The 24,375-nt window shown below is 38.7% G+C and overlaps 1 protein-coding gene across 1 annotated transcript in view; it reads right to left on the reverse strand.

Moving 5' to 3' along the window:
- Positions 1-24,375, reverse strand: part of NDNF (neuron derived neurotrophic factor) — a 41,771-nt gene that overhangs the window by 11,795 nt on the left and 5,601 nt on the right. Inside the window, exon 2 of the mRNA XM_036099218.2 lies at positions 2,720-2,908. Coding sequence (XP_035955111.1) covers positions 2,720-2,907 — 188 coding nt within the window. The 5' untranslated portion in view covers position 2,908. The remainder of the gene's footprint in view (positions 1-2,719; positions 2,909-24,375) is intronic.

The raw sequence follows: 24,375 nt of genomic DNA on the forward strand, positions 1-24,375 counted from the left end.
TGCTTTGTGGTCACCATGAGACTTACAAATATAAGCCTATGTATATATACCAGTCTATTTTAAGTTGGTAACAAGTATGAACACATTCTGAAACTCTACATTTTTACTTCCCAGTCCCACATTTTATGCTTTTGATGTCACATTTTACATCATTTTGTGTATATACCCTAACTAATTGTTGTAGTTTTAGTTATATTTTTTACTACTTTTGTCTTTTAATCTTCATGCTAGCCTTAGAAGTGATTAGTTCACTACCTTTAATATATATTTACCTTTACCAGGGAAATTTTTACTTTCATATGGTTTCTTGGTACTAGTCAGTGCCCTTTCTTTTCATCTTAAAGACATCTCTTTAACATTTCTGGTAAGGCTGGTTTAGTGGTGGTGAACCCCTTTAGTTTTTGCTTATCTGGAAAACTCTTTATCTCTCTTCAATTCTGAAAATCTTGCTGGGTGAGTAGTCGTGGTTGGAAGTTTTTTGCTTGAAGCACTTTGAATATATCATGTCACTCTCTTCTGGCCTGCAAAGTTCCTGCTGAAAAATCTGCTGATCATCTTGTGGAGGTTCCCTTATTTGTAACAAGTTTTCCTCTTGGTTTTAAGATTTTCTCTTTATCTTTGAATTTTGACATTTTAATGTGATATATCTTAGTGTGGATCTCTTTAGGTTCATCTTATTTTGAACTCTAGGTTTCCTGGACATGGATATATGTTTTATTATGTGTTAGGGTAGTTTTCAACCATTATATTTTCAAATAAGTTTTCTGTTCCTTTCACTCTTTTCTCTTTCTGGGACCTGTAATATGCAAATGTTGTTCCACCTAATGTTGTCCTATAGGTTTCTTAAACAATCTTCATTTTTTTCAGATTACTTTTTCTTTTTTCTGCTCTGTTTGGGTGAGTTGCACTGCCCTGTCTTCCGGGTTACTATCCTTTCTTGTGCTTTATCTAGTCTGTTGTTGAACCCCCATAGTGTATATTTCAGTTCAGTTACTGTATTTTTAAGATCTATGACTTCTGTCTGGTACTACTTTCTTATATTCTCTATCTCTTTGTTAAAATTCCCTCTGTGTTCAGCTATTCATCTCCCAAGATTGCTGAGCATCCTTATGACCACTACTTTGAACTCTTTATCAGGTAAATTACTTATCTCTGTTTCATTAAGGTATTTTTTTCTTTCTTTCTTTTTCTTTTTCTTTTTTTTCCTCCCTGGGGTTTCATCTTATTCTTCATTTGGAACATATTCCTCTATTTTTTGTTTGTTTGTTTGTTTTTCATTTTGTTCAAGTCTCTGTGTTGGTTTCTATGCATTAGGTGAAAGAACTATATCTCCCTGTCTTGAAGGATTGATCACAGGACGACTGGGGTGTCTCAGTCTTAGTCTCTGCAGTATCCTGGTGGTGGTAGCCTGCCAAGAACTGTCTCCCTGATTATTTTAATCCCACGGGGCTCAGAAATGTAACCATCCTGGCCACCAGAGCCAGGAATTCAAGGGGCATCCCCTGTGTGGCCCGTGCACATATGCTGGCTTTGGTTGGGTTGTGGTAGAGTGCCAGGCTGGGGCAAGCCCACCTGTCAGGTTTAACAGTGTGGTAAATAGATTTACCAGTTAGCGGTGCTAACAAGGTAGAGGGAGAAGGCAAAAATGATACTTGCCAACACCTCTATGCCTCAAAAGAGTTCCAAGAGACCTCTGCCCTTCCAGCAGACACTTTTAGATTAGCCAGTGAATCTCCTTTGTATGTAGTCTAGGCATTTTTCAACTTATTATGTTTGCACTGGGTCCTGGGGTGAGTAAATCTGTGCATATGCCCTTTAAGAGTGGACTCTTAGGGAGTGCCTGGGTGGCTCAGTTTGTTGAGTGTCCTACTCATGGTTTTGGCTCAGGTCATGATCTCAGGGTTGTGAGACTGAGCCCCACGTTGGGCTCCACGCTCAGTGGGGAGTCTGCTTAAGATGCTTTCCCTCTGCCCCTCCCCCTGCTCTCTAAAATAAATAAATAAATAAACCTTTAAAAAAAAAAAAAGAGTGGAGGCTTAGTTTCTCATAGCCTTTTGGGTCTCCTAGATATAAGCCAGATGTTTTGGGTTTTGTCTTTCTGGTGCAGGTCCCAAGGGCTGGGGTGTCTGATGTGGGGCTCAAACCCCTTGTTCCTCAGGGATGTGCTCTGTATTTGTCAGAGTCTTTCTGTTTGTGAATTGCCACACTAGCAGTAGAGTTTTTCACAAGATCATGCCTGCCTCTCCTGTCCATCTCTCTGTGTGGGCTTTTTATCCTTTGTGTGGAGGAACTGTTCAGCTAGTTGTCAGATCTTCTTCAGAGAGAATTGTTCTATATGTAGCTGTAGTTTTGTTGTGTGAATAGGAGGAGGTGAGCTCAGGGTCTTCTTATGCCCCTGTTTTGAACCCTGTTCTTGATTAATTTCACTTTAATCCTACAGAACCCTTCTTAGAAATTTCCTGCTATCCCAAAGATAAGAAAATAATCATTCTAAAATGTAAGAACTGCAAAAACTGCTCTCTCCATCCCAAAAGAGATCACAATCAGCAAGGATCAAATAGCCTCTACTTAATGATTAAAAGTTGTGTTGTCATTTTCTTTTCTTAGAGAAAATAGGCAATATTATTCAGAGGTTGATTGTAAATTATCTAATCTAAGTTTAATGGTTACTTTGCTTTTAATGAACTTATTGATAAAGAAGGTACTGTAGAGAGAATACCTTTTGGGTGTGTCTCTAAAGAGATAACTGCTAATTTCAGCTCCATCTGGAATTACTGATGAATCATGAAAAAATGCTTTGTCCCGGATCTGCATCTGAAAAAGTTCCTCATCTCGAGTGGGTAACTTCTGAGTCCTTGAGCTGAGTGGTAATAGCAGCCACAGCAGACACCAGTGGAGAGGCACCATCCTGGGGCAACAGAAACGATTGCTTACATTAGTTCTGCAGGTAGATGCTTGGGCAAGTTGCAAACTTTCTAAAGGGTTAAGAATATTTTAGTTTTGACAGGAAGTTAGAGTTGTAGTATGTATTTTGGATACATACATGATCTTGAAGACAACTTTCCTGTTTTGTTTTGTTTTTTCCCCAAAGTATTTCATGGAATTGATAACAAATTCACTAGAATTTCAGATATGAAAAAGATTTTGAAATGAAAGGACTCTTGGTGCATTAACTTCTCTGGATATTCAGAGAGAAAATCCCCACTTCAATATGGTAGAAGCCAATATGGTTCTTGTAGAAATGGGTATACAAATGTCTCAACGGTTGAACCATAGCATAAAGAGACACACAGACTCACTGAGAGTCCATTACCATTGCACAATTATTTTTATTCTTCCTTGAAATTTGACTAAGGATTATACATGTATAGTATTATTCTTGTTTCCAAGATCAGATTTTCATAAACCAGAGGTTTTTAGAGATGATAAAGTTAATTTTGTTACAGGCTAAGCAATTTGTCCAAAATCACAAGATAAATTATTTGCTGATCTCTAATTATTATTCATTACTAGACTCTTCAACACAACATTTAAATGTAAACCTTTGCCATATTAGAAGTGGGCTTGGATTCCCTGTCTCAGATCAAGTGAGACCATTGGAAAGTTGTATAGTTAGGTCATTTGTCTTAACCTCCAGCAGAGTTATATATTTACTACTCCAGCAGAGTATTTTCATTGAGTTACATTTTGGCATTCAAACTGACTTTCATCAAAGATCGTATAGGTAATTATGGATCACTCTCTACTGCACGCTGCTGTGGGGATATTGTCAAGGACACCATCTTCTACATGTCTCAGTGTCCTTAACAGGAAGCCTCATGTAGGCAAGTTCTTTTGATGTCAAGTACTGGCAAAAGGCTTTCCTTCCTCTGAAGACTTGGTGCCTTTCTTCCTCACAAAAAGAACTCTGTAAGAAGTTGTTTTCCCTTATCTTTTAGACAACTTACATCAGGGATTTCAAGCATTAGGGAAACATAGTGTGTTTACACTTAAGTGCTTTAAATAGTGAGAAAGTAGAATGAAAATATTTGCAATAATTTGAAATGAAGTGAAAGCCAGTTTTATTTCTAAAGTGTCATTACTACAGCTATGAGATCACCTCTACTTAAACCATCATTTAACTTTAATTTTATCTTCCTTGGAGTGCTATAAAAAATAGATTCATACAACTAAAAATATTTTCTGAAGGAAATAAGCTTTTCTTTTTTTTTATGAGAATGTGAGAAGTAATTTTCTCACAGTGAGCTTACCAAAAAGTAAATTTAACTTCTTTTTTCAAAAGCAGTTTTTTTTTTTGTCATGTGTTTTGCAGTTTTCCATATAAGATATCTATAGTAATTGAGAGTTACTATGTGCAAAACAAGGTGTTAAATTCACTAGCTGCATTATTGCCTTTAGTCCTCACAATAACCTTGTGAAGTAGGTACTCTTCTCATGTAAGAGTAAATCTCCACTTCCGTAAGCGGAGAAAGGATATAAATCCAGGTGGATCTGACTGCAGAGCCCAAACGTTTGTCCTCTGTAATATCTCTCAAGAAAGCCATCATAAGTTCTTACAAGGGGCTCTTATTTCTCATCCTTATTTCTCAATTGTATTGTAATTGACTGAAAACTTGACTGAGAGCTAAGAAATCTGACTTTTTAGTTGCAGCACTAACCGGATGTGTAATCTGGCACCACAGTTAACCACTCCAGATGGACCTCAATTTTCTGAAGGGTTAAGGTGATGATCTCTAAACTTTGAAAACAAATGATGATTCTGAGACTGAATCCTCAACTCTTCCTCCCAACTAGCTAGCAATTTAGGAATAAGACCAGGCCTTCTTAAGTTTCATTAAGTAATCTGAACCTCAGATGTCCATATAATTGTCAGGATGGAATCGAAGGGAAGTTGGGGATGGAAAGCAGGAGCTCATATTAGTTACTAATAGCAGATGAAGCTTATAACTATAAAAGATGGCTGGATGGATCAAAATCAAAACTCAATGAACCCATTTGAAACAAACATGGACATGGTTGACCAAATGGAATGGGACCTATACTCACAAACCTTAATCCCTCCCCTCTGATGCCCTCCTCCTGTAGCTAACAGAAGTGAACAATTATTTGATATGCTAGAATTTGCTTGGCTGCCCCTGTTAAGAAATAATTATTATTTCAGCATAATGGAAAATATCCAGTTTACTTTGTAGTGGCATCCCTGAAACTTTGCCTCCTGAGAGCAGAAGAAGCCAGACAATAAAATTGGTCTCTTTAGAAATGGTTAGAATTTGGCTTTCCATACTTATTAGGAACTTAGAGCAAACATGTGATGGCAGCACTTGAGTATGAGATACTCAGGTGTGTTTGCCCTAGAACCACTCTCAGGCAGCTTTATCTCATTAGGCGCTATGTTTGCCCAGAAAGTTGTCAGTTGCACAGTACCACAGTATGACCGAGCAGGACAGGCTGCCCAATGTCCCAGGATATTTGGGATATTTAGGTCAGCTCCAGAGTTAGGGAGGTAGCTAGTTATGATTGGTGGGAATCTTCCCATCTTCCTTAGCCATCCATGGGAAGAATTTTCTCTTTATTAAATCAGCGAGTGATAAGAAATGAATTTTGAGTTAAAAACAACAATATTAGTAAGTTTTGTTTTGTACATGCTGCACTCTTCTAAATGCTTTATATATATATATATATATATATATATATATATATATATATATATATTATCTCATGTAATGCTAGCAACAACTCTATGATGTAGGTACTATTATTTTCTCATTTCAAAAATGATCAAACTGAGGCTTGGACAGGTAAGATCACATAGTGAATACAATACGATGTAAGAAATACAAACTATTTTTCACGAGTAAGTTAAAAAATATGGAAAATAGGATTATTGTATATTCACCACATCAGCTACTTTTTCATTTATAAATAAATAAATTAATAGCAGTGAACAGCTTCAGATGATAGGATTCTACAAAGTAAGTGTAGAGAGATAATTCTCCATGGGTCTCTGTGCTTGTTTTTGCACGTCTTGGGAGCAGAGGAGTTCACTGCCTTTGCTCCAGATTATCTTCTCAAGGATGTCTGTGCAACGAAAAGCCTTGGAAGATAAAGTTTCCTGAGCCAAGAGCAGACATGATCACTATACCATGGAAGATCTGGGCTCCCCAAGTTCAGGGTTCCTCTCATAAAAAAACAAAACAAAACAAAACTATTTGGGGCTGGTGCTATCTGGCCCTCTTTTCATCTGTGGGAATTGGGGGTCAGGGAGCCAGTGGGAGAAAATGTTAATACTGTGGATTGTGCTAGGGATGGCTCTGAGTTGCTCTGAGTACTGCTTTTGTCTCTGACCCAGGAGGCTCATGCCATCTAGCATCGATGATACTGTGTTTGACAGGCTGACTTGTTAGCTTACAAGCAGAGTAAAATCTCAAACTCTTCACAGTTCTTGACACTCCGTCTTACTTGCTAAATTATTTTACTGGCTTATCTACTTTACTGGCCCAGGCAGAAGTTTTTATTTAGATTACCACCAACAGGGAGTAGACTCAACTCTATTTTTTGCTTTCTTTATAAAAAAAAAAATCATTATTTCTCCAGCTAAAATTCTATCAGGTTAGCTTTTTGTTTCTGAAACAATTTTAACCATTTTAATTGCCATATATTATGGGCAAAACAGACAGTTTTTGGAAAAGTGTTTAAAATTAGTATGATCTTTTTTTTCTTTTCTTCTTTTTTTTCCTTTGTATCTCTATAAGAAGATGGATGTTAGCTAAGCCTATTGTGGTAATCATTTCATAATATATATAAATCAAATTATCATGTGTGCACCTTAAATTTACACAGTGATATATGACAGCTATTGTTCAAAGAAACTGGAAAAAATTAGTATGATCCCAAAGCACAAGTCTTTATATTCTATAGGATTATCTCTTTCAAAATGTTATTTAATAACATTCATCTACTGTTGGGGAAAAGCATACTCAGTTATTAGGAAAAGTTAATCATTTGATCAATTTGATCAGGTTACAGGCAGAATTATTTTAAATGAAATGTATTTAAAAGAAGCATCAAAGATAGCTAATCAAAAAACTATTATTCAGACAGAGTGTATATATTTTTACAACTTCTAGTCACTGATTCAGGTTTCAAGTGTCACTTAGATATTGTTTAAAGGATTGTTTTAAGATTCTATAGATTTTTTTCCTCTACCAATAAAATACCCTCTCTGACACTCAGCTTAAGAATTAGTCATTTTAAATAAACAACTAAAAATACATTCCTCTTAAGAATAAGACTTGGGTAAGCTAGTCTATAAGAACTGACTTTTCTTCTAAGATTACAAAAGTGCCCTCTAATGGCATAACTTTTCCTCTCATTTATTTTTGTTACTTCTAGGTATCCAGAGCTTATCTAGATTTAAAGTTTAAGTTAAATAACATTTCTCAGAATTTCTCTTTCAGCATTATTTCTTTTGTCATGGGCATCTGGTAGTAATCTCGGCAACCTATCTGTATAGCGAGAAACCGCGCTATCTTTATATAATCAAGGATCTAGTTCCAACAGAAGTAGGAAGTTGCTAGGATGATTCCAAATGTTTTTATTTTTCTAGGCAGACCAATCAACTTGGTCCCGTAATTATTCACAGCCCAGAAAAACTAGCGGGTGTTATCCTATTACTGAGAAGATTGACTTTGTTTCAATTAAAAAGAGGGTTCTAGAGGGGAGGGGGTGGGGGGATGGGTTAGCCTGGTGATGGGTATTGAGGAGGGCACGTTCTGCATGGAGCACTGGGTGTTATGCACAAACAATGAATCATGGAACACTACGTCAAAAACTAATGATGTAATGTATGGTGACTAATAACATAATAAAAGAAAAAAAAAGTAAAAAAAAGGTTCTAATGAATCAAGTAATATAGATGCTAATCTAAAACTCTGATGTTGTTGATGTTGTCAGAGGCATATTCATATTTGGCACACACTTTCAGATCCTGCCAAGACTGAAGTGAGAAAAGAAAAATGATCTAATGATTTGATATACCTCGACCTTTAGTCTAGATTATGAGTAATCTAGGTTATTGGATAGTTTTATTCTTTGGAAAGCCCATGTGCCCTAGATTAAAAGGAGAGATTGTTTTTGAAATATAATTGCCCAAAGATTAACCGTGAGTTCTCTACTTACAAAGTCAGAGAGAGGTGTGGGCACTATAAAGTAAATAACTTTAAATATAATTAATTTATATGGTGCACACACACACACACACACACACACACACAGACACTTAAGGTTAAACTATTTGGAAACATTATATGAGCCCAGTGTTAGAGTAAAGGTAAATGAGCAGTCGTTCTAAAAGAAGAACCTTTTACGGATAAGAAATTATTTTTATATTTGCTGCCCCCTCTCTGGCAAGTGGGTAAAAGCTACAGATCAAGAAGGAGTGGACAGTGGTTTTCTTTGGGCTGTTTTAGGAATGAGGACTAAGGTTGCTTCTCCCACTCCTCTCCTCCATCTTCTCTGCAGGGCTCTCTGCTCCCCCAGCCCACAGAGGGACAGGGGGAACAGTAGAGAGCACAGGGAATGAACTCAAGACCGGTTTTGAAGGAAACGCCAATGAAGAGATATGAAGCATTTATGTTGTTTCCTAAGGGGTAGGGACTAGAGCATATGATGGATAACTGAAAACCTGCAACTCATTCTAAGACTTTATTTTCAGCATTCATTTAAACATTTTATTCTATTGAGGCTTTAGTGCAGTGAAAATAAATAGTCAAACTGACCTGGCATATCCTTTTACCACAAACCTGTGGGAATGTTTGAGAACAGTAAAATAGTCTAACGGTAAGCAGGAAAAAAAAACATTAAAGGAAACTCAAATAATTTGCCAATGTATCAGCTAAACACCCAGGATGACCTCTCTCACCACGAAAACATAGTATGCGTAAAAGCAATAAAACTTGCCCCGGGGCGTGTGCAGCAACTTCACTACTGTCATTTGGCAAGATTTGTCTTTCATTACCTAAGACTGGCCAGTCAATTAACCATCTTGGTTAATCCACTGGGTCACTTAGTGAACATAAAAATTTATTATTTGAAATTGTGTAAGCAATGATTGTAAGTAAATAAATCGTGTTATTTTTTCACTCCTTTTAAAAAATATATTAGTTGTACTTGACCACAGTCTTAATTGGTAATCTCGTTTTAAGAGTAGGGAAAGGCTTCAAGCCACTAAAAAGCTTCCCTTTATATTTATAGACCACTGTTTAGCTATATTATCTCACTCATGTAAGGAATTTGCAAGTGTGGTCAATAAAAAGTTGTTTCAGGTTTTCAGGGACTGTCCAAGCTCTCCGAGTGGAAGGTGTCATGCACATATTAAAGACACCGTGGCCTTGCTCAGCGCCTGAGGCTCCTCAGAAGAGCAGCCAAGAGCTCAGCCCCCCTGCGAGTGGTATGCTCAAAGCTAATGCCTCCGTCCCGGCACCACCAACCACCGAGGGCCGGCATGTCCCTTGCAAAAACATGTGACATATTGGCAAAAAATGTCTTCAAGCTCTTACAGATATTAAACGTTGCAAAGCTCAGTAAGATCAGATTCATCTGTATAAACAGGCCACGCCAGGCGACCGATTAAAGAAAAAAAGTCCCCATAATGTCATTAAGATTCATTTAAAAAACAAGTCAGTGCCCCCAATCACATGTATGCCACAAACATGAAATAAATTTACAATCGCCAGAAAGAAGGATGGGCATTCTGAATTTACTTGCGGCAAATGCATCTGGAGTAAATGAAATCTAATGTTTAGTTACAGGGAGTGGGAAGTGCATGATCATAATTGAGTGAGGATGACTTCAAGAAGTGGTCGGCTGCAGAGATTTCTGTTCTTTTCCTTTCCTTTTTAAGTGCAAATATTTAGTCTCTCGACTTCTATTTTTAAACTCAAGGGCATTTGTTTTTGTTTGAATCATCCACGCCACATCTGATAATAAATCTGAAGCATTTAATGTAGCTTTAAGGAAAAAAATGTAGCGTTCACTGGGGGCCCGGCCCCCGTGTCTGGCACAGCCTGCCCTGTGAGCGAGGGGGTCTGTGCTCTTTAAGAGCACGATGCCCAGCATGGACACACAGCTGCCCTCCAGGCTGACACTTAGCAGTGAAAAAAAGCTGAATTCCCAGGAGTCGTCCTGTTCTGTTGTCTTTTGCAAACAATGAAAATTGCAAACATGAAAAATATTAAAAACAATAACTGAAATTGGTCATTCTTTTCCATACAGAAATATCCTCTGCTGTGGTTGAAAACTGGAGGGAGATAGGGCATCTTGTGGTTTGGGGTGTTTCTATATCGGCCAAGGGGGAGATGAAGCCAGGGGGAGGAAAGGGCTCCCTCTAAGGAGCGCTCTCTGCACGTGCTGGGTGAGCCCTTGCTCGGCCATGACTGCAGGGCCCAGCTGCAATGTGCTCACCCCAGCAGAGCAGAGCCAGAGTGAGGCACACGATCCACCGGCTAAAGCTCTCTAAATGCAGTCTGTCATTACATAGTGGAATGATTATTAAGAGTTTTAGGAGTTCATTATGTCAATAATCTATGGATTAGGGACCCTCACATGCATTTCAACGACAATGATTCCAACCTCCTCTACCACTTCTCTAAATGATTGCCAACTTTCATTCTGGAAGGAAATTAAATTAGTATGAAAAAGCAACGTAAAATTAAAACATGCCAAAGATCTGAATAAAGTTTCCATTCTCTCATCTCCTCCCCTCTGATCCTCATGACGTGTAGTTCACAGCAGGGCCGAGGCTAGCGCATTCTAATTTTAAAAGATGGTCATGCCTACAGAATAAACTTGAAAGGGGATCAGATTTTAGAGTAAGTGATCCTGTATTCTCACCATCGCTAATGCCAATAAAAAGAATAATGAACAAGAGAAATGGCCAAAATAAGTGTACTATAGATAAGAGTAGTCTTTGATCCAGGAAGCCAGACCCATTTTACTAAACGAAGGAGTAGATCTCCTAAAAGGCATCTGATTGGTGATTAGAAGATATGATAAATTCAAAAGCAACAGAGAAGATAATACAAAGTAAAAATGGAACAAAAGGCGGAATATCTTCCTCCTATCAAACTTTGCTCTGCATGTGCAAGTGAGATAGCTGGAATAATTTCCACTATCTTAGGAGAAGCTAATGATTCCTGGAATAATGAAAGATCCTAAGGGAGGAATAATATGCTTGGTTGCTTTCCTTACTCTAGTTTGGCAACTAAGCCTTATTTCCTGTTGATCTGCAACAAAATGAAAATGACTTCCTGTGCAATGTTCCCCAAAGCAGTTAACAAACTGCACACCCCATCCTCGGCTGAAATTTAGCTAAGATGTAACATGACAACATGCCAGGAGCATCTAGCAATAGCACCTATCAGCCCAGAAGATAAGACATGAATTGTCATGGGCAACAAATACTGAGTCCCTGCTATGGGTAATACACTACAAGCACAAAGTCGTTTCATATAGATTCAGACTGTTCTGCTGCTTACAATTGAATTAAGTGGACACTAATTCCAGATAAAAGTACCCTGCAATGTAAGATACCAACAGGAAACCAACAGGAAACAGGTGACTTACATAATAAGTGCTTAACAGAGGTGGAGTGAAGACAGAGCAAGACTCAGAGAGAGAGAGAGCAGGATAAGGGGAGAAGAGCTGGATGCGGGGAAGGGAGATAGATGGAGGTGGGAGCTCAGGGGCTGAAGCACAGAGACAGAACTGCATCAGTAAGAGTTAATAAACAAATGTTAATTGAGCACTTCCTTTGTTCAGGACACTGAACAATGTGCCAGTCATATAAGACGTCCTCTCTTCTTGAGGTATTTATGGTCTAGAAAGAAGTGAGGAAGAAAATACTTTTAGACGTAGGTAAAGCAAGATCAGTAGAGAACTAATTGTGAAGATTCATAAAAGCAAAATATCCCTTTCTAAAGGCTGGGAAAACTTAGAAAGCTAAAAGGTGATTATCTAATGGTTTACCATCTATGTTTCTTAGCAACTGCTGAGATTCCTGGGAAGAATTCTGAAGAGGGGCCCTACAGTTCCGCATCATGTCCTAAGACCACAGGGAAAGACGATGGAGACAAGAACAAGTATTTCCTCAAGACAGGCTACTTTTTCCAAGAGTACTATTTGCAAAACTTCTCTTTTCCACACAGAATTTCCCTCTCCTGCACCCCTAGGTTAGGAAGCATGGTTCAGTGGGAAAATCACAGATTGAGTCAGGACACTTCCACGGCAGGCATGAGAACTATCCACATTGGTGGCTTATTGGCCCAGATGTTCTCCTCAGTGCCCTGCAGTTGTGAACCCCTGAGAGTCTAGGTTAGCGCATCATACCTCTTAGGGAAGCTGGCAACATGAGGCAGTAACTAAGTTTCACAAAGATGCAAACTATGACTTGGGCTCCTCTCTATTTAATTCTAAGACAACAAAGAACAGGCTAAAGACTGAAGTGAAGAAAAACCAACCTACTTTTATGGAAATCTGTCCATCCATTTCATGTACTGAATAGTTACTGCTGTACGTTAGCCCTGGGAGAGGGTTTACCACAACTGTGGTAACAGCTCTTAGAAGAGTATTAATGTGAATTTCTATTAGTGAGTAAACCCACTTCCAATTCCTTCGGAAATAATCATTAGGACAGTAGAGGTGAGTTGTTGTAGACTCACTGGAGGTTAAGACGATAGCATGTCAATTTTGAATTTGATATTCTACAGTTATTTTAACCAGGAAGGGAACTTTTCAGTAAGATACTCCATAGACTTCTTAGGACACCAAAACTAAGTAAGATCGAAAGAGCTAAAAATCAAGAGAACAAGAATTTTCCAAGCGCTGACTCCACATCCCAAACCGAAGTAGGTAACATGAGGACTCAAAAGACATATCCTAGGAATTTATAACTTACTTATAAAAACAAAACTTACATATCCAAGCAGCAGAATCCAATAATGTCAGTATATTCGCTCATTCACTATTTTTTTACTCAACATATCTGTCATGAGTCCTTGCTACATGCCAGACACTCTTCTAGGGACACTGATAATCTCAGGAAGCCATGTTCTAGTGGGGGTGACAGCGCATACACAGAAACATCAATAACCAAACACTAGTGGCTGGCATTCACTGCTCCATAGAGAATTAAAATAGGCCTGTGTGAGAGAAAGCGATGGCTGCTTTAGGTGGAATATTTAGAGAAGCTTTCTTGGAAGAAATGACATTTCCTCTGAGATATGAACCAGAGGAAGCCAGTGAAATAAATGTCAGAGGAAAGAGCATTCTGGGCAGAGAGACAGCTGTGGTGCAAAGGCCCGAAGTTGGCACTAGACGTGAGTACGGATGAAGGAAATGAGTACGGACGAAGGAAATGAATACGGATGAAGGAAAGAATATCAGTGTGGGACAAAGTGGGCAGAAGGGAGAGTGGAAGGCAAAGGGCAGATCACATACAATTCTGCAAACTATATTAAGGAGTTTGGATTCTATTCTGAGTATGAGGGAAAGCCTTTAAGAAGCTCAGGATCAGGACGCCTGGGTGGCTCAGTTGATTAAGCGTCTGCCTTCAGCTCAGGTCATGATCCCAGGGTCCTGGAATCGAGTCCTGCATCGCACTCCTTGCTCAGCGGGGAGCCTGCTTCTCCCTCTGCCTGGCGATCCCCCTGCTTGTGTGCGCTCTCTCTCTGACAAATAAATAAATAAAATCTTTAAAAAAAAGAGCTCAGGATCATGATCTGATCCATGTTTTTTAGGAATAGCTCTATTTTGTAGAAACACGATGTTAGGGAAGGGATAACTGTAAAAGCAAAAACCAACCTCATCTTTGTAAAAGCAACAAGATCAGAAGAAGGCCACGGCAGACACGGTGATGGCTTAAACGTGGTGGGGGAGACGGAGAGTAATGGAGAGATGGGCTCTGTCTTACAGTCACCGTCACCAGAATGGGCAGGTGAGTTGGAGGCAGGAAGTGAGGAAAAGAGAAGAATCAAAGATGACACCTTGATTATAGGAACGTAGGTGCAATAAAATAACAAAACGTTGGAAGAAATCAGAGAAATGAAATTAGTCATGCAGAATTTCCAGATGGCATCAAATAATTCATGAATTGCTGATCCTCTTAGATACAGTTTTTAAAAGCTAATTCTTATACTGGATAAGGTATTAGAAAAGACAAAAACAGAAGGCACTCTCTTGTTGTTAATAAGAAACATAAGGGAGCACCGGCCAAGGTGGGAAGTAGCAAGATGTGTGGGTTGAAAAACCAAAAATATTGATTTCAATTGTCAGGGTGGGAAAAGGGGATCTGCTGGATGCAGGGAAGTTGGATGAGACATACTGGGGAAGGGCAACAAGTATATATGTGCAAACACACACACACACACACACACACACCAGTAGCTGCTTCTTTGCATTTAGATTTCCAATGAAGGGTGCATGTCATCCGAGGCTAACTAATTTATTAAAAGTTCTGGTAAGAGGTTGTTTATGGTCAGTGAGGAGGAAGCTAAGAGAAACAGATATGGAAGTTAAGAAAAAAATTTGACCAAAAAACACTGCAATTTGGCATATAACCAGACCTCTTCATAGGCTATGTCTAGATGGACAGGCTAAATAAAACTTAGAATCTTCCTAAGAGCCCACATCTGCCAATGCCATCTAACTGATTCTATTGGACACTTTTCCGCAGAACGCTGCCGTCCATGGAGGATGAATTGTAAACACAGGGGGCTGATAGGAGAATGAGGGGAACTGGCAGGCAGGTGGTGAGCTCAGTGACAGGCAGGAAAAAGCAGGCTAGAGAAAGCAAACAGGTCATTGGTGGGGTCATTAGGACAGACACCAAACTTTGAAGTGTAATAACTCTAAAGGAGAAAAGTCAGCAATCTTTTTCAGACATTCTGTAATACACATAGTAAGGGTTTACTAAATACCAATTGACTGGTGGACCAAACTGAGTAATCACTACATCTTCTGAACGGAGATCATTACTAGTTTTGTGTGCTGGTGACAGCAAGGATAAAACAAAATACTGTAGGCGGAACAAAGATTCTAAAAATAATCAATCTCTTCACTCATCCATCAGCAACAACCTTACATTTTTATATATTTTCCATCTATCTCAGGTAATACGTACTACCTTCTCAAAGGAACTTCAAAATTTAAAAAGCTTTTTTCGTTCTACTTACCATACGAACAAAACCAGGTACTTTAATTATTCAGGCTCCATGATATTCCTGTTCTGATGACAAACCTGGTTTCAAAAATTGCTTTGGTAATTCTGCCAGCTGTGTCTGCTGAACACATGGGCTGGATCTTCCATAATAAAGTTTTGATCAAAGAAATCTTTATAACCCAGCTTCTAGTGATGTAATAAAAAGCGATACTCATCAACAAGGCAGTGACAACAGGAAATTTTTTTCAAAGAGCCAGCATGATGGAATTGCAGAATTCATTGGCTGATGCAACAAATGTTTATTGGGCACTTACTCGGTGCCAAGCACCGCCTGAGATACTGGGAATATGGCCGTGCACAAGATGTGTGATGTCCTTGCGCTTGCAAAGCTTGCACTTCAGTAGGTAAGGGAGAGGATGAGCAAGCAAACATCTACATGTAACCATTCCAGAGAGCAGCAGCATGGGGAGGAAAGTGAAACTGGCGAAGAGGTTGGAGGGGAGCCACGCGAGGAAGGTTGGGGGTAGGGAGCCCTTCTAGGCTGAGTGGTCATGGAAGGCCTCTCTGAGGATGTGACATTTCAGCAGAGACTTGACTGGAGAGGAGTAAATCATGGAGACTGAGGGGAAGGACCTATTTGGTCTGCTGCAAGTTATGTCCAGGAATCTGCCCCACCTGTGCCTTAACCATAAGCCTCAGCCACTAAAGGGGACACAGTCGCAACCCACAGAGACCAGAAGACAGTCCTGACTCACGGAGGCAGCTGAAATCACATCTGGTGAGGAAGGACTGGCCAGTGTTAAATCCAGGAATGCTAGGATGGGCGGTGACACCAGATGTTTTAAGGTCTGTTATCAGATGAAAGAGGGATTACAAGCACTCTGGCTGGCCCAGCTAGTCCCAGCGGCTGGCATGGGACTATAAGGAAGGAGTTTGGGACTAGGTAAAATAAAGACTTAGCTGACAAAGCCATTAAACTGAACAGAGCAGTTTAAAAAGTAGGAGGTGTTCTGACAGAGGAAGGATGCTTCCTGACTTTCTGGAGTAAGACACCAAAAGAAAAAAAAAAAAAAGCTACAAAATCTGCAGGAAGATTCTTAATAGGATTGCAGCTGCGTGGTATTTACTTAGACAGTTTGCTATCTGAGCTTTCTCCGTACACTGTCAGTAAGTGAACTAGTGTTTATTAGGTGCCTATTGTAAGTTCCCTGGGAACATCAGAGGTGGATAAGGCAGAATCAAGGTCCTCCAGTGAAACCAGAGACCTTGATTCTTACGGCACTTTCTTATCTCACTTGAATTATAGCTATTTTTAATATTTTTTCTTGTCCTTAAAAAAAAAGCTCTTCATGAGGCTTTCATAACATGAGTTTACTCAAGTAAGCGCCCCTTAGAAAAGATTTTTTACTCATCTTTCTATCTCTTATATAGACTTCTGTAGTTCTTAAAGTAGGCACTAATTAAATATTTGCTTAATTATACTGATTTTAAGAAGTTTATTGCCAAGAGTAAGGTGGTGTGAAATCTCTTCCATTAGATTCTGGGCTATGCAAGGAAGTTGGGGGTGGTTGTTTGCCAAGGCCTCAAGGCTGATTCTTAGCTCCAGACCCATTTTTCCTCCTGATGCCCAGGATCAAACACTCAAAGGGGTGAAGTGGCTCAGCACTGGCCACCAAGCCAGACTCGGGCTGCAGTGGGAATCTGGGCCCTATTCCTTCCTCTGCCAGCACACTTCTATACCCTCAAGTCCATGGGCAGATTAAGTAACTGCGACCACTCCTGAGCCACCTTGGTTTCTTCCTGTGTTTGTTGACTGAAATGGAAGAGTAGTTCTCGGCAAGGCTGTGGAAGGGTCATCGGATGCTGCATGAAAACCAGCACACGCGAGTTTTACCTCAGCAGCACTGTCCTGCCAGGTGCCACACTAGGAACCTCAACATTATCCACTCATTTTCAATCTCCATCCCCCGCTAACCAACAAATCCTGCCAGTCTCCCTGCTGGATATTCCTTCAAATTGGTTCTCTCTTCTCTATCCAAACTGCCAGTCCCTCAAATGATCCACTTACTGCTTCTCATACCCACAACCATTTCCCACATCTTTCCTTGATCATTTTGCACAGTACTGACATCATTATCTTTATAAACAAAAATGTTTTCTTCTTCTGCTGACAAAAATAAAAAAGTCAGATGGTTTCCTGTGACCTGGAGGATGAAGTGCACGCACTTTACTTGCTCTACCAAACTCATTTCCTACAACTCCCCACACTTGACTTCCCCTTCCCAGCATGTGCCACCCGCCCTGGGCACTGGGCAACCTCCTTTGTAAGGTTGTCTCTGCTGCTTCTCTGGGCCGCAGACTCCTACTCATTCTTCACGACTCATGCATCTACAACCACAGGGCAACTTAGCTGTGCGCTTTTCTGTGTGCATATTTCTATTGCAGACCATTTTAACTTCTGTTTGTGCATGTTCTTGAGATGCCCTGGTTCTGCAGAAAGGAAATGCTATCTTCACAGCAGGTATAATGCTGATCACGGAACCTAAACACCAAGGAGATGTTCATGACATTTTGTGGGTAACAAATAAATGAAATCGAAAATAGTAAGATTGATTATTATTGTTGATTTATGGAATTTGTTTCACAAGAGATATTATAAGCTAAATAGGAAATAAGTTATGGATGCTTTTGACAATTTTATGGGTATACTTTGTAAAACCTAAAAACTTGGGAAGTATTTCTTTAATCTTTTGAGGGGGACCTCATGGAAACCTGTTGGCTGGTTGCTATTAGATGGGTGGTATGTGCTGGATGGTCCAGGAACCTGGTAGAAGGATGCTTTTTTTCTGTCCTTAAAAACACAGACATGTCCTATTAAGAATAACATAGTGCATTACTCAGGAGGACCTCTTTCCTCTGAAAACATGTAAAATATGGTTTGGCTGGGATACATTCTGATCAGAGAATAGAATAAATACTATGGACCAGTGCTTCTCAAACCTGAATATGCAGTTAGGACCCAGCTTTCCTGTTAAGTTGCAGATTCTAATTCAGAAGGTGTGGGGTGGGCCCTGTCACTTGGCCTCTCTAACAAGCTCTGCAGTGATGTGGTTGTTGATATTTCATGGGCTGCACGTTGAGTAGCTCTGTCCCTTCCAATCACATGACTGATTATCTGGTAATGGTGACACTATGATTTTCTTCTCCAGTATTTTCACTGTTCTCACTTTTTAAAAAATATTTTTTTTTAAGTAACCTCTATTTGAGCTTACAACCCTGAGATCAAGAGTTGCATGCTCTACCAACTGAGCCAGCCAGGTGTCCCTCCCCTCATTATTTGAACTTTCTGATTTCTAATTTTTACTCATTACCAAATGTTAATGTTTTCAACATCTATTCAGCATGGATGACATGAAGATTATACACATCCTTTCCTCCTTTTACTTTGAGTACTATTATTACATCCACACAATTTCACAGCTTTCTTTTCTCTATCTTCTTTACATTTGAAGAAGAAGAAGAAGGAGAAGAAGGAGAAGAAGGAGAAGAAGAAGAAGAAGAAGAAGAAGAAGAAGAAGAAAGAAGAAGAAGAAGAAGAAGAAGAAGAAGAAGAAGAAGAAGAAGGAGAAGAAGAAGAAGAAAAGAAGAAGAAGAAGAAAAGAAGAAGAAGGCGGCGACGATGACGACAGGCAGGTATTTTGCTCTGGGGAATATGTTTATATTAAAGCCCAATAATGGCCTAGTGGAATTTTTAGGCGATTGTGACAAGATTCTAATTTGTTCATATACTTAATGGAGTTGGCAAATACTAAGAAATAAGATGCTGTCAAGAAGAAATCATTATTACTATAGAATAATAACTACCATAGACTAAGAATTGGCATTTGATTCCATGGATCCAATCCCATATTTTCCCAAATTACCTGATGGTCCTGAGCTTTGCCTCTTCCCCCGCCCCCCGCCCCGGCATGTATTTTGATAAGACAGCAGTAAAGGCCATCTGCTGTCAAAGAGTTTTTGAGGTGGCCTCCAGGGCCAAGGCACAGGACAAGATCAAGTTACTGATTTAAAAATAACTATAATCAGGATAATATAATCCAAAGATAGAAGAGTCAGAAAGATGTACCAGGAACCTTAAATAGTTAAAATAGTTAAACCCTAAGTTATTCTTATTTCCAGAAAAAAGAAAAAAGTGGGGGGCACACAAGTATGCAGTTGTCGTGTTCTTGTAAAAAGCAATAAGTTAAAGTAACAGTTTTCAAATAAGTATTTCTTCTGTGACCCCTCTTACAAAATCCAAGGCCAAAAACAAACTACAAACGTAGAGCCCTGTCTTTGGAGAGATGAGATAATACTCTCCAAGGACACTGGTTCGTGACAATCTCGCAGTTGAGAGAACCTCAAAGAGAGGGTAGTTAACGTATCGCCTCTCTTTCCTTTCTGTAGCTCATTCTGTGGTCTCATGTCTCCAAGTTTGGGAACAGTTAAAAGGCTGCCAGAGTAAAACAGAAAATGATCTCTGGACTTCGAGTAAGAAGATCTGAGTCGAAGAAGTTCTGACTAAACCATTATTGGCTTTTGTACTTTGAGCAAGTCTCTTCATCTCTTTGGTCTCCGTTTCCTCATCTACACAATGGAGACAATTATTCCCAGAGTTGTTTAGAGGTTTAAGATAGTGGATGTGAATGCCCTTTTTAAATAAAAAGAGGTCCTATTTAGCTATAAATAGTATGAAACAGCTTCTCTAACTAGTTGCAAAATTTTATTCAACAACAAAAGATACATGTTTTGACCTGCTCTTTAAACAGGTATCAGAAGGTGTCTCAGCATCAGGTTATTCTACCTGAATTTACCTAATCTATCAGGTAAAAGGTTCCTATTTCATCAAAGACTGACTAGAAGCACAGAGGAAAGGCCAAGATGTTGAGTTTTTAAAAATAATCACATAAACAGTAGGAAATTCTTAATATTCTTTTTGTTAGCCTTGATAGACCATATCTGAGGGCATCAATATTGTTTAACAAACAAAGATGGATTAAACGGATTCAAAGGTGAGTGTGCTCGGGCTTTTTAGGGACTAGATCTAGCAAAGGATTTCAGACGCACGTGTTGAGATTAGAGAGCTGAGGATCAGGCTCAGTTCCTGGGATGTTCTGCATTATTATTTCTGGCTTAAGAGATGATTAAAGAACAGGGCACTCAAAAGGCAGATAATGCGGGCAGACCCCACGGTCACTTTTAATGAAGAGTTTATAGTAAATTATGGTGTTATAACACAAACACGTAAGTCTACAACAATCAGAGAGATGACAAACCACACAATGCTGGACCACAATTATTTCACCCCTTCCTCACCTCCCCCCAAAAGTAAGATACACAGTTAGGTGTGGTTTTTCTTCTTTAAAAATTTTTTTTAAGGGACACATTAGGGAAAGGCTGCAGCTGGTGAATGTTGGGGGTCAACAGTGATCAGTGGTCATTACACAACATAGAGCCTGCCAAGAGAAAAAGATGTTTCAAAACTGCCTCTTTGTTGTCATTGCTTTGTAAGTGCGAATAAAACTTTAAATATAGGTATTTTTTTCAATTATAGACTGAACTTGCTGGCTGAAGTGTTAATATGTGTGTGTGTATAAATATGTTCACCGTTGGAGCTTACTTATTCCTCATTACGTTTTAAAGGGCTTTAAATATCTAGGATATTTGGAATATCCTATCATATGCGTCCATAATAACCCTCATTACTCCACTGAAATGTATAACTTCACGCAATTTGGGGGGAAATAATTTATTTAAAAAATTTTAAAACAGATCTAACTTCAAATCTTATCTCTTAAAATGCCGCTGTATTATTAGTAGAATACTGGAATGACTGTAGAGGTGAATTATTATGAATTACCACTAATTTAAAAGGGTTTCTGCAGATTATTAATTTTTCAGTATTGCACCTTAATACACACTGATTTAAAAGTGGAAAAGTGTAATCATCTTCCTTTACAAAATTACCTAGTAAGTTAACCATTACCAAAACCAGTGAACATTTAGCACATAAGCTGTCTACGATTAAGGTCTTGTGAATTTAGACTAAATTAATGATATTTTTGAAACACTAAATTGTAACGAAAAAAATTCCAAGCAAATTGTGTCCTTGCAAATTTCAATTTAAAAGTTTTAGACATTTCCATCAATTTTGCTTCTGGAACCAGAGTCCCCACTTTATTTTAAAAGTTTGTGAGTGTAGGTAAATCTCTTAACTGAAACTGAGTCTCAGATTTCTCAGCAGTAGTCTCTTCCTCACTGGGCTCCTGTGAAGATTAAGGAAAATGATGGATGTGCAGTACCTTGTAAACAACTGAGGGTTTTACAAAGTTATAATATTGTTAATAAGTAGGGTAATTTCCATTCATGTTGTGAAATTCAAAGCACAGAAACAACTTTAACATAAGTTAATAGCTGGCAACTTTAGTGAGAGACAATGAAATTTTAAATAAAAATTTCAAAATGTAACACAATATATATTCTTACAAGAGCATTAAGCAGGTTAGATACCTTTTTTTTTTTAAAGTCTTAGAGTACTGAATTTTTCAGAACACAATGGAGTGTATTATCTGTTTACTGGTAACAGAGGAATTATCAAATGCTTATACATATAACTAAGAATACTTGAAGATAACGGTGACTATTTGAGGGATCTTTCAGCTTTCTGTTTAAAACCTCTGGCTCTGTAATGTGTTGTTTCCAAATCTTTTAGAATTGGGTTTAATGTATATATATCTTAAGACGTTCTATACTGAGATGAGTATCACAGTTGATTATATTGGATGAACTCCTATACTGCACATCTTTTTTCTGGTTAACTTGCGGGTAGGGCTGACTTCTTGTCAGAGCTGATTAGAATGTCATTATTTTCACCTGTTATTTTTACTTCAAGAAGCTGTCACCTCTATCATTATTGATTTTTCAATGACCATCCAATATGCTGAGTAAGAGTGCCTTTGTCAATAGATATATTACATAATGTTAACAAAACTTCTTTTCCTTCTTTATATATAAAAGTAAGTGTAAATAGAGTTTTGATATTTTCTCCTTTCATTATAAGGAGACATCTTGTGAGGCAAAGAGGACACTCCCTCTTAGAGACCCCTGCTTTACAAGATCAACACTATCAAAAGCTAGATACCTGTTCAGTATCTCAATTGTTTAGAAGAGTATTCTGTTTCTTTCATTTTACTGAAAAGATAAGTTTGTAAATACAAATAGTCACTAGACCTAATCTTGCAAAGAGAATCTCAAATGTCCTTACCAATTCCTTAACATTAAGAGTCCATATCTTAAGTTCACATCAAGGTAGAAAGAAGATGAGTTATATATTTTGTGGGCCCAGTATAAAGTGAAAATTCGTGGGGCTCAGTGCAAGACCTCTTGTTCAAAAATTAAGAATTTCAAGATGGGGACAGAAGAACATTCAACTAAGCACAGGGGCCCTTCCAGGTGTGGCTTATGAAGCGGGCCCTGGGTATAACTTACACTAGAGTATAAGAAACTGAGAAGCAATTATCAAAGGAAGAGAAAAAAGAACAGGTGTACTCTGAAGTTAGGCTGTCCAAAGAAGAAGGGGCTAAGAGATCCAAAGATCAGTATCTCCCTTCTCTAAAATTCTGTCTTCAACTAGCCTTCTTCCAATCTGGCTTTGTCTAGCTGTTAACATCTTTTTAAGATGTGAGCTGATAGCCGCTTACCCTGTTTCCCATCCTAGGGGTATATTCATATTTATAGCGGACACTGAAAAACAAAATTACTTTAAAAGTGAAAAATCATCTTTTCACATATAGTATTTTAGTACCCCAAGAGGCCCTGGTAACATTTGGGGTCAGAGTGGCTTCCCCAATACCTCAGGCCATCTCCCATGGGACCTGCCTGCTTGCCTGCCACTGGGATCGTCAGAGGGTCAAATCCTCGTCTTCTATTGAAGGGGCAGTTTCATTTTCCATTAAAAAAAAGTAATATATTTTCATAGCACATTTTAGCAAACTTCGAAGGATCACCCCTAGAACTAAAATATCTGAGCCTTGGGGAGGCCAAAAGATAAATGATTGCTGTCTTTTCTCAGTTTGCCAGGTGTTTTAGCTACCACCGCTGTTTCTGGTCTCTGTCACCACTGCCAGCAACAGACCTCTCTTCAGTTACAGGATCCAGTTACTTCTGAATCAACCCCAATTTGAAGTTTTTGATGATATCAGTGAATTTCAGTGACTGCTGTGATTTAATATGAATAGCAACATACGAATAATATTTAGACTTCAACCAAGACATATCTACTAGTGTATTATATGGGTAAAATGTATTTATTATCTGTCTTTAAATGTATTGTAAACAAGATAACTAAGAAGGATCAAGTACATTTATGCTTATGTGAGTTGAGTTTTTGTTTTTGTTTTTGTTTTTTGGTATGACTCTGATAATTTAATCAGAAACATATTTTGTTACAGAAATAAAATGCATAATGTTACATTTGGCAATGCCCGTGAGCTTCGAGTACACATGACCTGAACAAAAGGGAGTAATCAGAGCCATCTCCTAGGTTCGTATGGATTGCTGAGGTTTATTTTTCACTTGGACGTGCTGTGAATTGTAACCATCTATACCCCAGGAGCCACCTAACACGTGCAGGACCTAAGTCAGAGAAATTAACCCTAAATAAATTAATCCCTTTCACACTAGCTTTTCCCTTTTAAACATAATATTTTCAAGTAAGTATCACAACGTCGCCTCTCATTTAGTTTGTCAACTCTCCGGACACGGTATTCTCAATCTTCGCAAATAAACACTTGCTCGTAGTTTCTATATTATAACTTGAACAACAGTCATGGTGATTTCAAAAACAAGCTATCACCCTTCACAGATCTTTCTAATTGTGGGTTCAGGTTTTACTATTTCTTTCAGAAAAATGATAAAATTCAGTCTCATTTTGTCTAGATCTGTATGCTTAAGGACAATTGCCTCAGAGAACAAGATCTACGTAGTTATGATGATTTTTTAGTTATGGATAAAACACGCATTTGAATGTAGTCCATATTTTTTGGCTATGTCTTTAGAGTGTGGAATATATGTCCTCCGAGCACACAGCTGGAAGGAGATAGGGTTTGCCTCGCTTTCATGTT

Source organism: Halichoerus grypus, chromosome 3 (assembly GCF_964656455.1).
Source record: "Halichoerus grypus chromosome 3, mHalGry1.hap1.1, whole genome shotgun sequence".
Taxonomy (NCBI): Eukaryota; Metazoa; Chordata; class Mammalia; order Carnivora; family Phocidae; genus Halichoerus; species Halichoerus grypus.